The sequence below is a fragment of the Rhinatrema bivittatum genome, chromosome 1 (genome assembly GCF_901001135.1).
Source record: "Rhinatrema bivittatum chromosome 1, aRhiBiv1.1, whole genome shotgun sequence".
Taxonomy (NCBI): domain Eukaryota; kingdom Metazoa; phylum Chordata; class Amphibia; order Gymnophiona; family Rhinatrematidae; genus Rhinatrema; species Rhinatrema bivittatum.
The window spans coordinates 609,614,206-609,628,970 of NC_042615.1; the positions used below are offsets into that span (position 1 = coordinate 609,614,206).

The 14,765-nt window shown below is 43.7% G+C and overlaps 1 protein-coding gene across 3 annotated transcripts in view; it reads right to left on the reverse strand.

Annotated features, from left to right (window-relative positions):
* DMXL1 (Dmx like 1) overlaps positions 1–14,765 on the reverse strand; it is a 692,618-nt gene that overhangs the window by 106,460 nt on the left and 571,393 nt on the right. For all 3 annotated transcript variants that reach the window (XM_029570948.1, XM_029570967.1, XM_029570958.1), the window contains one exon: positions 10,113–10,314. In XM_029570948.1, coding sequence (XP_029426808.1) covers positions 10,113–10,314 — 202 coding nt within the window. The remainder of the gene's footprint in view (positions 1–10,112; positions 10,315–14,765) is intronic.

Below are 14,765 nucleotides of genomic sequence, written 5' to 3' on the forward strand. Positions count from 1 at the left end.
GCCTAGATCTCTTTCTTGGGTGGTAGCACCTAATATGGAACCTAACATTGTGTAACTATAGCATGGGTTATTTTTCCCTATATGCATCACCCTGCACTTTTCCATATTAAATTTCATCTGCCATTTGGATGCCCAATTTTCAAGTCTCACAAGGTCTTCCTGCAATTTATCACAATCTGCTTGTGATTTAACTACTCTGAACAATTTTGTATCATCTGCAAATTTGATTACCTCACTCGTATTTCTTTCCAAAGCATTTATAAATATATTGAAAAGTAAGGGTCCCAATACAAATCCCTGAGGCACTCCACTGCCCATTCCCTTCCACTGAGAAAATTGTCCATTTAATCCTACTCTGTTTCCTGTCTTTTAGCCAGTTTGTAATCCACGAAAGGACATAGTCACCTATCCCATGACTTTTTACTTTTCCTAGAAGCCTCTCATAAGGAACTTTGACAAACGCTTTCTGAAAATCCAAGTACCGGTTCACCTTTATCCACATGGTTATTAACTCCTTCAAAAAAGTGAAGCAGAGTTGAAGCAATCTGGGAAGGTATCAACTCTTGAGCCACTACCTCAACAGATTTCCAAAAGGACGTTTGGGATGAAAAGAGGCTGAAGTGCTGGAGAGACTTCCTTCTAAGCTGCCCTCTTTTCATTGGTGAGGACATCATCGATACACCAGTCTGTGCCCATCTGCTCAATGCCAGGTTACAGTTCTTAAGGACCAGTTCATGTAGCACCAAAGATGGTACTGACTCATGTTCTAAGAGAGAGAGTGCACTCAAGGATCTTCTTTGTTTGAGAGAGAACTAGACATTGCTGACACAAACACACTGGAGTACCCTCAGGAGAAGAGGTCTGATCTTACTAGGCAATCAGAAGGGTGTAATGATGGTGACTCCCGCAATCTCTGCCATTAGAGTAAAATTGTAACGAAAGGCCAAAATCTTTAAATACAAAATATCTTTGCTCTAGATCATCTTATAATATCTTTATTTTCATCCTTGAGAACATTCTAAGGTTTAGATTGTGTGTGCACCTTGCTGCCATAGTCACATTTTATATATTATAATAAGTGTGTGTAAAGTAAGTAAAATGCAGCTCAGTTTCAGAGAAGATGTCTACTATTCTGGATTGTGAGAAGCTATGCTAATGGCCAACTGAACTAAAGAGCTTAGATATGTAGTCGCCATCCTTCAGAATCAAGCAAGATATAGATGTAGAAACAAAGAAAGAGGAAGAAACTAGAAGGAAAACTTGATAGCACAAAAAACAAAACAAAACTGGTACTGTTTATTCTGCCTAAAAATAAGCCTGCAAAATCATCCTAACTGAAGAGATGTGCCAGTGTTCCCTTTTGAAATGTACTGGCCCCTTGGCTAATAAGCATACTGTGTTTTAAAACCTAACATATTCTAAGCAGAACCAAAGTAACTAGTATTTATTTACTAAGAATGGTTCAAAGAGGTCTGATGACAGAGGACTGAGGAACTTGACACAAAAAAAAAAGAAAAAATGTCACTATTTTTCAAGAGTTATTCTAGAATATGAGCCCAAGAAACTACAGAGAAAGGCCCATATTGCTACATTTTTCCCTCTGTAAATGGATTTGTAATAGTTGTACATGCATTAATGCTTTTTCTTGGCCATCCTATCTCTGTAAATATCAAGAAAATAACTTATTTAAGATTACTGCCTTCTGCTAGTGGTTCCCTTTACCTTATCTTTCCCCCTTTGCTTTTTTTTTTAATCTCTTCCTTAAATATATAAAGGCAGTTTTACCTCCTCCTTTTATAATTTGGCCAATTTTCTTCTCCATTTCAACCTTTGCTCATCTAACCAGCTTCTCTACCTCACTTTACCTTTCCCTCAAATTCTGCCTCTTCTCCTCCATCTGTGTTATTTTTTTAAATGCTTATCTTTTCACTTTCACCATTTCTGCTACTTCTTTAGAGAATCATCTTAGACCTTTCTCCTTTTCCCCTTGTTAACCAGCCTTACACAGATATTTGTTGCCTTCTCACTGGTCCCCTTTCATGCTAGAAAAAAGTTACTCTTGATAGCTCTTAAATTCCTGATAGAACATCATTAACACAATCAAAGTCCTTTTAAATGTTCAGTAGTGAGAATTACTATACTTGTCTAAGAAATACTTTTTCAGTGCACAGATTACAATATTATGGCAGCTTTTTTATGACAGGTGGGTACATTGCTGACCCACCTTCAATTTGTGGTCTACTGTAAATGCCAGATTCTTTTCTACAGCAGAGCAAATTTATTTTATTTTTAACTTTTATATACCAATGTTCCTGTGTAGTATACATATCGCACCGGTTTACAAAGAACTTAACTGTCACCAAGGGCAAATACAATGAACATGTGGTACAGTAAAAACTGAGAAAAACAATTAACAAAAGGTACAATGGACATGAGGTAGAATAAACAAGCAAACATTGAACGTGTGGTACAGTAGAGATCTACTGAAAATAAAAGTCAAAGGGCTATACGTGATGACATTTCAAAATAAAATAAAAACTTTGGAAGCAGGGCCGTCATAACAGGGAGAACTGGAGTGACTTATAGAAAACAGGTATGGTTAACTTAGCTAGCGGGCAAGTTCAAAGGGAAGAGACCAAACAGAAATGCATTAGGAATGAAGTGGTTTAAAGGTTCATGGAGGGACTGAGAGAAGACTAATAGCAGCGTATTGATCAGCAGCTAGGTTGAGGAACAAATGTAGTCTCTGGCTCCCGGTGTATTTGAAGAGCTGGGGGATGTATGGAGAGCAGGTAAAGTTAAGAGAGATTATAGTTGAAGAATTAGTCTATAGCTGGACATGACCAGTGTGGCCTCCGTGAAAGAATTATCTATCCGCAAAAGCCTGGCTGAAAAGCCATGTTTTCAACTTCTTTTTGAATACCCGATGGCAGGGTTCTTGGCGGAGGTCCAGAGGGAGTGAGTTCCAAAGGGGAGGACCAGCTGTGGATAGGGCACGCTTCCTTAATACGGTTTTTGCCGGAGGGGTATACAAAGTGTCTTTGTATGCTCTCTTGATGGGTCTGTTTGAGATGTGCGGCTGTAGTTAGATTGAGGGGGGAGATATTATGCAAGGCCTTGTGGATGATCATGAGGGCTTTAAAGAGGATCCTGAATTTTATTGGTAACCAGTGAAGGTTCTGAAGGATGGGAGTGATGTGTTCTCTTTTTTTAGCGTTGGTGAGGATCCTGGCTGTCGTGTTCTGGACCATTTGTAAAGGTTTTATGGTGTTGGCAGGTAGACCCAGAAGAAGGGAATTGCAGTAGTCAACTTTAGATAAAATGATGGATTGGAGCACCAAGCGAAAATCTTTGAGATGTAGGAGTGGTTTTAGTTTCCTTAATACCTGCAATTTGAAGAAGCATTCTTTGGTGGTGTTATTTACGAATTTTTTCAGGTTCAGCTGTCGAGCAGAACACCCAGGTCTCTCACATGTGATGCGTGACTCACTGCTGTTTTGGATAATTGGGAGGAACTTGGGGCGTTGAGAAGCACGTTGTTGATGTCCTGAGTTATTAGAAGGATCTCTGTCTTGTTGGTGTTGAGGATGAGGTTGAGGCTGGTAAGAAGTCTGTTGATTGATAGAAGGCAGCTGTTCCAATGAGACCAGGTTTTGTGAAGAGACTCTGTAATCGGGATAAGGATCTGGATGTCGTCCACATAGAGGTAGTGAGTTAACTTTAGGTTGGCGAGTAAATGGCAGAGCGGGAGGAGGTAGATGTTGAATAGAGTGGGTGAGAGCGATGATCCCTGGGGGACTCCCAGGTTGGATCTGACTGGGTGTGATTCTGTATTGTTGATCCTCACCTTGTAAAACCTGTTTTCAAGGAAGGATTTGAACCAATTGAGTGCAGTTCCCTTGATGCCAATGTCGCCAGTCGCTGTAATAGGATAGAATGGTTCACGGTGTCGAAGGCTGCAGATAGATCCAGAAGGGCAAGAATATATGGTTGGCCTTTTTCCAGGTTTAGGAGGATGGTGTCCGAGAGAGTAGATAGTAGTGATTCAGTGTTTAGAGCCTTGCGGAAGTCAAATTGGGTTGTTGCTTACCTGTAACAGGTGTTCTCACAGGACAGCAGGATGTTAGTCCTCACATATGGGTGACTTCACAGGATGGAGCCCAATCACGGAACACTTTTGTCAAAGTTTCCAGAACTTTGACTGGCCCCTCTGGGCATGCCCAGCATGGCACCAACCCTGCAGCCAGCAGGGGTCCCCCTTCAGTCTTGTTTAAAAAGCTACAGGAAGTGCCGAAAAATAAAATAAGAAATGTAACGAACCCAACACCACGGGGCGGCGGGCGGGTTTCGTGAGGACTAAAATCCTGCTGTCCTGTGAGAACACCTGTTAGAGGTAAGCAACATTTGCTTTCTCACAGGACAAGCAGGATGGTAGTCCTCACATATGGGTGAGTACAGAGCTGAGGATGTCTGAGTATGCACCAAATGTACCCAAGACGTGCAACAGGCACAACAACTGGGGTGGAATTTGGCCGAGGGCATCCTGAACCCTACCGGGCAGGCAGAAGGGAGTTGGTACGTCAAGTTGTGAATAGGTTACGCAGGACAGACTGGCCGAAGATGGAATCTTGTCTTCTGGCCTCGTCCAAGCAATAGTGGGCTGTAAAGATATGGAGAGAACTCCAGGTGGCAGCCCTGCAAATGTCAGGAAGCGGCACTGAGTGTAGGTGTGCTATTGAAGTCGCCATGGCCCTCACAGAGTGTGCTTTAACACGGTCTTGAAGTGGAATGCCTGCTTGCTGATAGCAAAAGGATATGCAGTCCGCTAACCAGGAGAGAGCCTGCTTACGCACAGGCTGCCCCAATTTAATGAATGGAAAGAGACAATTCATGCTTTTCCTGTGGGCAGCTGTACGGTATAGGTAGAACACTAGAGCCCGTTTACAATCAAAGGTATGCAGAGGCTGCTCTCCTGGACTGGAATGGGGCCTGGGAAAAAAGGTAGGTAGTATAATGGATTGATTGAGATGAAACTCTGATACTATCTTAGGCAAGAACTTAGGGTGAGAGCGGAGTACTGCCCAGTCCTGCAGAAGTTTAGTGTAAAGCGGATAGGTAACTAGGGCCTGTAACTCACTAATTCTGTGAGACGAAGTGATTGCCAAAAGGAAAATCACTTTCCATGTGAGATAACGAAGTTCACAGGATTGGAGAGGCTCGAATGGTGGTTTCATGAGCCGACCCAAAACCAGGTTGAGGTCCCAAGAAGGGGCTGGAGGACGCAGTGGAGGCTTGAGGTGAAGCAAGCCCTTCAGAAAACGTGTTACAAGGGGTTGTACTGATATGGGAACATCCCAGACACCTTTATGGAAAGCGGCTACCACACTAACATGCATTCTGATGGTGGACGTTTTTAGACCTGACTCAGACATGTGCCAGAGATAGCCCAGAAACTTCGTTATTGGACAGGTAAAGGGGTCAAGGGATTGAGAAGAGCACCATGACTGAAACCTGTTCCATTTGTAAAGGTAGGACTTTCTCATGGAAGGTTTCCGTTAAGCAATCAGGACACGGGAAACTGATTCAGAAAGGTTAAGTGGCTGAAGGATTAACCTTTCAACATCCATGCCGTTAGGGACAAGGCTTGAAGATTGGGGTGGCACAGGCACCCATCGTTTTCGTAATCAGAAGCGGGTCCTTTCCCAAGGGAATGTGCCTGCGAATGGAGAGATCCTGAAGTACTGGAAACCACACTTGGCGTGGCCAGTGAGGAGCTATCAGGATCATGTTTCCCTTGTCCTGACGTAACTTCACGAGCGTCTTTGAGAGAAGTGGAAGTGGAGGGAATGCATATAGGAGACCGGTTGCCCATGAGAGAGAGAACGCATCTCTTGGCTGTTAGTGTTGGCTGCGCGTGGGAGAGCAGAAGTTCTCTACTTTGCGGTTTTGAGGTGACGCAAAGAGGTCTATTTGAGGGTAACCCCACTGTTGGAAGATCAAGTCCGCTATTGAGGGGTTGAGAGACCACTCGTGCGGTTGAAAGGTGCGACTTAGCTTGTCTGCCAACACATTGTCTACTCCCGGCAACTAGGTGGCCTTGAGGTACATCAAGTGGGAGAGGGCCTCCTCCCATATCTGCGCAGCTTCCTGACACAGGAGGTAGGAGCCCGTGCCTCCCTGTTTGGTGATGTACCGCATGGCCACCTGGCTGTCCGTCTGAATCAGGATGACTTGGTTGGAGAAGCGATCCTGAAATACTCTGAGAGCATATCTGATTGCTCGAAGCTCCAGGGAATTAATTTGGTGTTTGGCTTCCTCTGGAGACCAAGTTCCTTGTGTCTGCAGATTGGCCCCATGGGCTCCCCAGCAGAGGTTGGAAGCATCTGTGGTGAGAGTTATTTGAGGGTCTGGAGCCTGGAAGGGCAAGCCTTGGAGGAGATTGATCTGATTTTTCCATCAGGCGAGAGACTGACGGAGCGAGTCGGTGACGTGGACAATGGTAGACAGGGGCTGAATGCATTGAGTCCATTGTGACCTTAGAGTCCACTGCACGACTCATGGCTTGGCGGGCCATTGGGGTGACCTGAACTGAGGACGCCATGTGTCCCAGTAGGATGAGAAAGCGGCTTGCAGTCGTGTAGCGCTGAGACTGCAGCTGGTGTGCGAGGGAGATGAGAGTGAGAGCTCGTTGTTGAGGTAGAAAACTTTTGCCTGCAAGGTGTCTAAGTCTGCCCCTATGAATGATAAGGTTTGATATGGGACTAAGTAGGATTTGTCGCAGTTGACGAGAAATCCTAGCGAAATCAGAGTGTGTAAGGTAAGATGTAGGGACGACAGAGCAGTTTGCTGAGTGGGAGCCCTGATCAACCAATCATCTAGATAGGGGTAGACGTGAACACCTTGAGTCCTGAGGAAGGCTGCAACTACTACGAAACATTTTGTGAAGACTAGTGGCGCAGATGCAAGGCCGAATGGAAGCATCGGTACTGATAGTGCTTGGGGCCTACCAGAAATCTCAGGTATTTGCGATGAGATGGAGTTATTGCAATATGAGTGTATGTGTCCTGGAGGTCTAGAGAGCAGAGCCAGTCTCCTCTTTGTAGAAGAGGAAGAAGAGAACCCAACTCCTCCGGATTTTTTGGGGATTAGGAAGTACCGGGAATAGAACCCTAGGCCGTGCTGAGAGTAGGGCACTGGTTCTATTCCCTTGGACTGGAAAAGGAGGGAGACCTCCTATTCCAGAAGGATAGAGTGATCGGATGTTCTCCACATCAGTAGAGGTGGGGAGTCCGTTGGGATGGAGAGAAAGTTGAGATGATAACCTTGAGCGATTATCGCTAGGACCCACTGGTCTGAGGTGATTGAGTTCCACCTGTTGTTGAAATGGCACAATCGACCTTCCACTGGTATGTGAGGCAGTGGAAGCTGGCTGCTGCTCTCTAAACAGGAGTCAAAAACCAGAATCAGGGCCCGGCTGAGAAGCTGCTTGCAGTTTTTGTTTTCGTATCTGACGAGACTGGGTTTTTTGAAATGGTCTCGTAGAGCGAGTTCTAGCCGGTGGCAGGTAGGATTTCTTCGGTCGGAAGAAGGACTTCTTAGTGTCTTTTCGGAAAGGCTGTTTTGAGGAGTACTCAGAAGGCATCAGAGAGAGCTGTCTCAGAGTCTCATGATGGTCCTTGAGTTCTGCCACCGTTGGTTGGATCTGTTCGCCGAACAGATTGTCTCCTACACAGGGCAAGTCGGATAATCTGTCTTGCACTTCAGGGTGAAGGTCCGAAGACTTGAGCCAGGCCCATCTTCTTGCCGAGATAGCAGCTGCAGATACCCTGGTAGCAGTGTCAAAGATATTGTAAGATGATCTTATCTCATGCTTTCCCCCCTCAAAACCCTTGTTTACTAGGGTTTGGAGCTGATCTTGAAATTGCTGAGGCAGGGAGTCTGTCAAGTCTTGTATCTGTTTAAATAAGACCCTGTTTGTATTGGGTCATATAGAGCTGATAAGAGGCGATTCGGGAGATGAGCATTGAGCCCTGGAAGACCCGGCAACCAATGGCATCTAGAAATTTTTGCTCCTTGCCTGGGGGAAAATAAGTGTGGGGTTTTGATCTCTTTGCCCTCTTTTGGGCAGATTCTACAACCACAGATTGGTGATCCAATGGATGACTGTACCAAATAAGTGGTGTCAGCCTTCCTGTTGACTGGAGCAACAGAACCAGGGTGTTCCCAGTTCTTTTTGAGGAGATCCAGAAGAACTTGGTGATTAGGGATGGAGGTTATTTCCTTGGGAGCATCCAGGAATTGCAACAGCTCTGCCTGTCATCTTGTTCGGTCTGTAATTGGAAGGGAACCAAATCAGACATATCTTTCTCAAAATTTATGAAGGAAAGGTCCTCTGGAGGAGAACGCTTTCTGCTTTCAGTAGGAGGTGGTGGTGAAGGCAGGTCATCGGTGTCTGGTGAAGAATCATCAGTCCAGGTATCATAGGGATCAGCACCTGCCCCTCTAGGAGCCAGAGGGGGATGGGACAGTGGAATCCCTGAAGGTCCTGGTCTAGTCTCCAAAGGAATCGAAGGAATAATTGGAGGCATAGATGAAGGCATCGAAGGCACAGGTGCAGGCATCGAGGGCATTGATGGATGGATCGGTGGCGCCGGACGTATCTGCATCGATGGCTGAGGCATCGGTAGGACTCCCGATGGAGGGATGTGGAATGGTGTTTCTCCTCCTGATGACCAGGTAAGCAGAGAGGGCACCAGACCCATCGGTGACCCGGGATCCATCGGTGAAAAGCGGCAATAAGCACTTCCATCCTCGAGAGCAGTGGTGCCAACGCTGCCGGAATCGGGTCAGTGGTCATTTCCACGATCGGTACCGGTGTCTGAGGAACTTGGAGTCGATGCATTGCCTTGTCGATGGCCTCCTGAACCAGCCGGTCCAGTTCTTCTCGGAGACCTGGAGCAAGCAGCCCCGGCTCCGGAACAGAAGGAGGCAGAGGCATAGCCGGAGGGCCCTCCGTTAAAGGCGGTGTCGCGGCTCCCAATCCCCTTTCGGGTGAGGGTCGCCTCGGTGACCCGGTCGCCGAAAAGGTCAGTGCCTTTTCTGATTGGGGTTTCTTCGACGGCAGCTTGGACGATGGAGAGGTCAATGATTTCACTCCCTCGATGGTCCGAGACTTCCGATGTCGGTGGTGATGTTTCTCTCTATGATCCCCTCGGTCCTGAGGGGGGTAGAGGTGGTTGAAGGCCGAGAAGTTGTCAATGCTGGACGGTCACCGGTTGGTGGTTGATACTGGCGCGAAGTTGACGGTGCCGGTTCAGAAGATGTCGATGCAATGGACGGCGTCGGGGATTGAGCATGGAAGAGAAGTTCCATCTTCTCCATTTTGGCCTTGCGAACTTTTGGTGTCATTAGGGCACATTTGGTGCAGGTCAGGACATTGTGCTCACATCCAAGACACATTACACAGACCTTATGAGGGTTTGTTATGGACATGGTGCGATTGCAGTCCGGGCACCGACGGAACCCAGACGCCATGGCCATGAAAAATTTGAGCCGCAGTATGGTCGATGGCCAGTAGGCCGTGAGGGCCAAACTCGACGGGAATCGACCAAAAACGGGTAGAAAACTTACAGGAATGCTGCAGCTTGAAAAAATTGAAGGAGGGACCCCCTGTGGGGTAAGAAAAGTTGTAGTAATTCCGTGAGGAAAATTCCTGTCAGGAATCTCTGTGGAGCTCCTTAACCGCGTGGCTACTGCTGCATGGAAAAAGAAGACTGAAGGGGGACCCCTGCTGGTTGCAGGGTTGGTGCCATGCTGGGCATGCCCAGTAGGGGCCAGTCAAAGTTCTAGAAACTTTGACAAAAGTGTTCCGTGATTGGGCTCCATCCTGTGATGTCCTGTGAGAACACTGCCTAACAAGTTATTCCCCATTTTATATTAATGTATTTGATTTTACATCATTAGTATTCCTGCATTTGTTCTTGTGTAAAACTCCAGTGTAGCTATATCTGTTAAACAGCCAACTGCCTCCAATGCAAATTCGGACATTTATTTTTATTAAAAAAGATTTTGCAAGGCATCTGGATCTGGCATATATTTATATGTGAGCTTACTTGAAAGGAGTGTTTGTGGATTCAAGCAAAGCCTTGTGACGAAGGATGGCAGGGCCAGCAGATGCAGTCTCTTCAGTAGTAGGCATACAAATAAAATTTTCAGGTGGGCCTCCATATATCTCAAGGCGACGGAGAAGAACTTGCTCCCAGCGCTGAAGTGTTTTTAGAACTGCATGACAAAGTGGAGAGCCAACAGGAAGTTCTTTAAAAAAAAAAAGAGAACACAGAGGTTTACTAAATAAACAAGTGGAAATTCAAGTATTAGTGCACATACCACTGCCCAAGATAAAGCACATGGTCAAAAAGCACTAGAATATAAAATGCAAGTATGATCAGAAAAGGTTAGAGTGATTTACTTCAGAATTCATTGAATGGTGGGAGAAAAGAATCAAGTTTGATTTCTACGTTACACATATGTATTATAACCATGCAGTTATATAGCCAGTCCCACATAATACAGCACATATTTTGATCAGTCCTGTTCAATTATTTGGGAAAATAGTCAATAAAGCAAAGCTGTATGTGCTATAAGCCTAACATTTACTCCCTCATCTAATCCTTCCTATGATGTATGAATGTATATTAACAATCCACATCCTATAGTTCAGTTATTTCTTTAAGAGCCACCTACAGATTAGATTAACAGGCTGAAAACCAAGGAAGCCAGTGTTCAAATCCTGCTGAGATTCCTTGCAAACTTGGAAAAGTTACTTCACCCTCTACTGCCTGAGGGAAAACATTTTAATGGATTTACGCGTGTAAATGTTATATACTATTGTAGCAAATTTCAAAAGTCATTTACTTGAGTAAAGTATACTTACACGAGCAACTCCTATGGACAATTCAATGGTATATATTGTAGCAATTTTCAAAAGCTCGCTTACTCGAGTAAAACCCAGTTTTACACATGAAAATGCTTTTTAAAATCAGGTCCTTAGCTTGTAAGCCCTCTGGGGACGGAAATACTGACTGTACCTGGGTTGAACAAATTAACTTCTACAACAACAGCATCAGAAATTAAAGGAAGACATTTTTTATCTCCCAATATTGAAACATTTAAACATCTCAAGTGACCTTACGTGTAACACCATGAAAATCTAGAGCCACTGCATGATGATCTGATAAGGAGCAAGAAGATAGCACTTAAGCATTACAAAAAGCATACTGGGAGAACACAAAATGTTATCAATCCTCTGTACTTGCCAAACATCAGCCAGCAAGCACACCACTGTCCTAGGTGAGGAGGATTTGTCAAATTGTGGGTCCAAGCAAACATTACAGTCTTCACCAATGTATAATCTAGAAGTATCAAAAGTAGACAGGACCTCTACAAATTTCATATAGAAATCACTGATTTTCATTAGATCCATATACATAAACTAGAGTGAAGAGAGTTGAATATCGTGAACATTTCAGGATGATGGATCTCCCCCTCAGGGTCAGGCAGAGTGTGCCACGCTACCAATGATACACAAACCCTGAGACTCCTGGAGGTATGATAAGCACTAAATATCTGTCCCACCCAGCCATTATCCAAATTTCATGCTTAATTTTAGAAAGATGGGTTTCTTGTAGTGAAAATATGCACGCACGATTCCTGCAAGCAAATTAAAGGATAAGTTTCCTTTTAATAGGTGAAGTAATTCTTCTAACATTCTGTGAAATTTGATTTACTGAAGTGCACATCATGATATCCCTGAGGAAAGGAGCCAGACAGGAGTTAGTTTTGAGAGAATGAAAAGAAAGATATCAAATATAGCAGATTAGCCCCAGTCAAGAAACTCAGGTACCAGAAAGGTAAGTATACTCATGAACCAGTTTTTGCTTTAAAAAGGGCTCAAGGCATCAAAGACTGCTTGGTACAGTCAGCATTTTATTCCTGCAGTCACTGTAATGTGTATACTAGATCATTTAATGGGAAAGTACTAATTTTTCCTGAACATTGACCCTTTGAGAGATTTTACATCTTGCTTGTTGTTCCAAGGGGTAATTTATATCATATGGTGCTCGTTACCAGCTTTATATTAATAAAACCAATAGGATGATTAAAGTTCGTATTCAAGAACATTTGAGTTACATTAGACATGAAAAAATGGATGCACCTTTAGTGTCACATTGAATTAGGGCATACCATACAATTAGAAGACCTCACTTTTGCTATTTTGGAGAAACCCTTAACGACATTCTCAGGGCGGTGATTTTTCTAAATTCTTCCGAGGAAACAGATGTACATTTACAAGTGGAATACGGTTATATAAATGGCTTTAATAAGGATGTAGAATGGTCAGCTTTTTTATGAATGAACCATCTTTTTGTGAATGAATGTCCTAGTATGCTGTGGTTGGACAACTCGTATCACGTGGTCAGTTTTTATTGAGTGGTGACTGGGTGAAGTAGATTTAAATAGTCCTATCTAACCTCCATTTGTAGTCGCCATTTTCTAGCACAGGTTTTGATAACAAGATTGCTGCAGTGAGGGATGAGAGTGGTATTACGCCCAAGGGTTAAAGGTTACTCCTTTTTGGGATGATGTCTCCTGTGGAAACATGCTAAAAATAGGTTATGCTAATGCATGCTGGATACAAATTGGATACCTTTGGTTTTCAACTTTTGTTTAGAGCAGGACTTGGGATGCTTTTGGTATGCAAACTAAGATAGCCTCCTCCCTTCAGTTATGTTTCCCAGGATTACTAATCCTGGGCGATTTTAACTTCCATGTTGCTGAGCCTGTCTCTCACCAGGCCACTAAGTTTTTAGATGCCATGGCCTCCCTTGATCTTATTCAGTTTAAGTTCTCCCACTCATGTAGGACAATCACTGGACTTATTTTGTTCATCAAGACTCCATTAGGAGTGATGATCTGATCTGTTCTCTATGCACTGTATCTTGGTTGCATAATTTTTTAAATTCAGTTTAGCCTTAAAATCTTTCACAACAGGTCTTCTTGCAAGACCGCATGCGACTGCAGAGGCCCCATTAATCTTCCAGACTTTGAGTCCAAGTGGTTGCAAGTGCAAGGGAACTTGACCTAAGAGTGCTTCATCAATTGTGGAGTCTTAGAATCAAGTATTTACCCAGATTCTTGATGCAGTTGCTTCTGAGAGAACTGTTTTTACTGCATAAGGCTCTGCATCATACTCCTTGGTGCACCCAGGGGATAGCCTTGGCTAAGGTTACAATCAGGTGCATGGAGAATAACTGCCAACCTGAAGTAAGGGTGGAATACCTGATTCTGCTGTGTTCGTATATAGAGCTATGCCTATTTTACCTCACTGATTCAAAAAGGCCATTAATCAATCTTGTGAATTGTTTAGAGCAGTGATGGCGAACTCCAGTCCCAGAGTGCCACAAATAGGCCAGGTTTTCAGGATATCTACAATGAATATGCATTAAAAAGATTTGCATGCACTGCCTCCATTGTATGCAAATTCATCTCATGCATATTCATTGTGGATATCCTGAAAACCTGGCCTGTTTGGGGCACTTGAGGACTGGAGTTCGCAACCACTGGTTTCAGGTTACTAAGCGCTTATTAAAGTAGCCTGCTAGGATCCATGATAATGTAGCATCTACTGTGATCCCCTTGCAACCTTTTTTCAAAATAAAGTTACGGATCTTCAGACATTCTGCACACAATCACCTGCTGTAGACAAAGCATTTCCTCTCTATTTCTAAGCCCCTGCTATCTGGTATGAATTTCATTGAGTGACTTATGCTGATGGGTTATTTTTGTTACTCAGCTGAAGTCTACCACATTGCTCTTGATTCTTGCTTTTTTTTTAATTGTTTGGGGTATTGTAATTTGCAGGATTTTCTAGTTAAAATCTTTTGTTAATGATGCCAGTAGCTGTCAAAGATTTAAGACTGCGCAGATAGGCTTATCAGTATGGCTGAAACAGCTTAAGGCCAGAGAACTAACAATGGCGTAGCTTAGCATTATTAGGAAGACAAGATATGTATTAGAGACTAAAATCACCATATATTGTAATAGATAAGATTATTACCCCTTAAGCTGACCACTACATCACCAAGTAATGTGTGCCTTATAAATAAGTATTTTATATATGAATATTAATATTAGACAGCATGGATAGATGTGTCAAAAATATCCTAGGTACAGTTTGCAAGTATAAATTTTAACTGCATATGATCAGATCAACTTTCTCATTCTGATTGTTGGCTTGCTCTCTCAGAGATGAATGCTCTCTGATTAAAAAAGAGACGTGGTAACTGCAACCTGTCTAATTTATTTCTAAATTATTTTTGAGTCTTGACAGTGAAATACAGAGCTGAGTTTTGGGACCTTGTGGGGATTTCCCCCCAAAAAGGGAAAACCCGTGACAGGGGTCTGAAGGACAAACTTGCAAGCATTCTGGCTAAAAGCATTAATATGTCCTGGGCAGAGGGTGCAGTTTTGGACCCTTTGAAAATGCACTCCACTCTGCCCTATATTAAAGAAATCTGTGCTTTTGACTTTAGACCCAGTGAACTATCATCCAATTTCAAATCTCCCTTCTTTGGGAAAATTATTAGACAAGGGTATTATTGTATGGCTGCAGGAATTTCTACAGGACCACAAGATCCTGAATACATTCCAGAATGGGTTCCATGAGGGTCATAGCACAGGGACCTTACTGATCTTTATGCTTGATT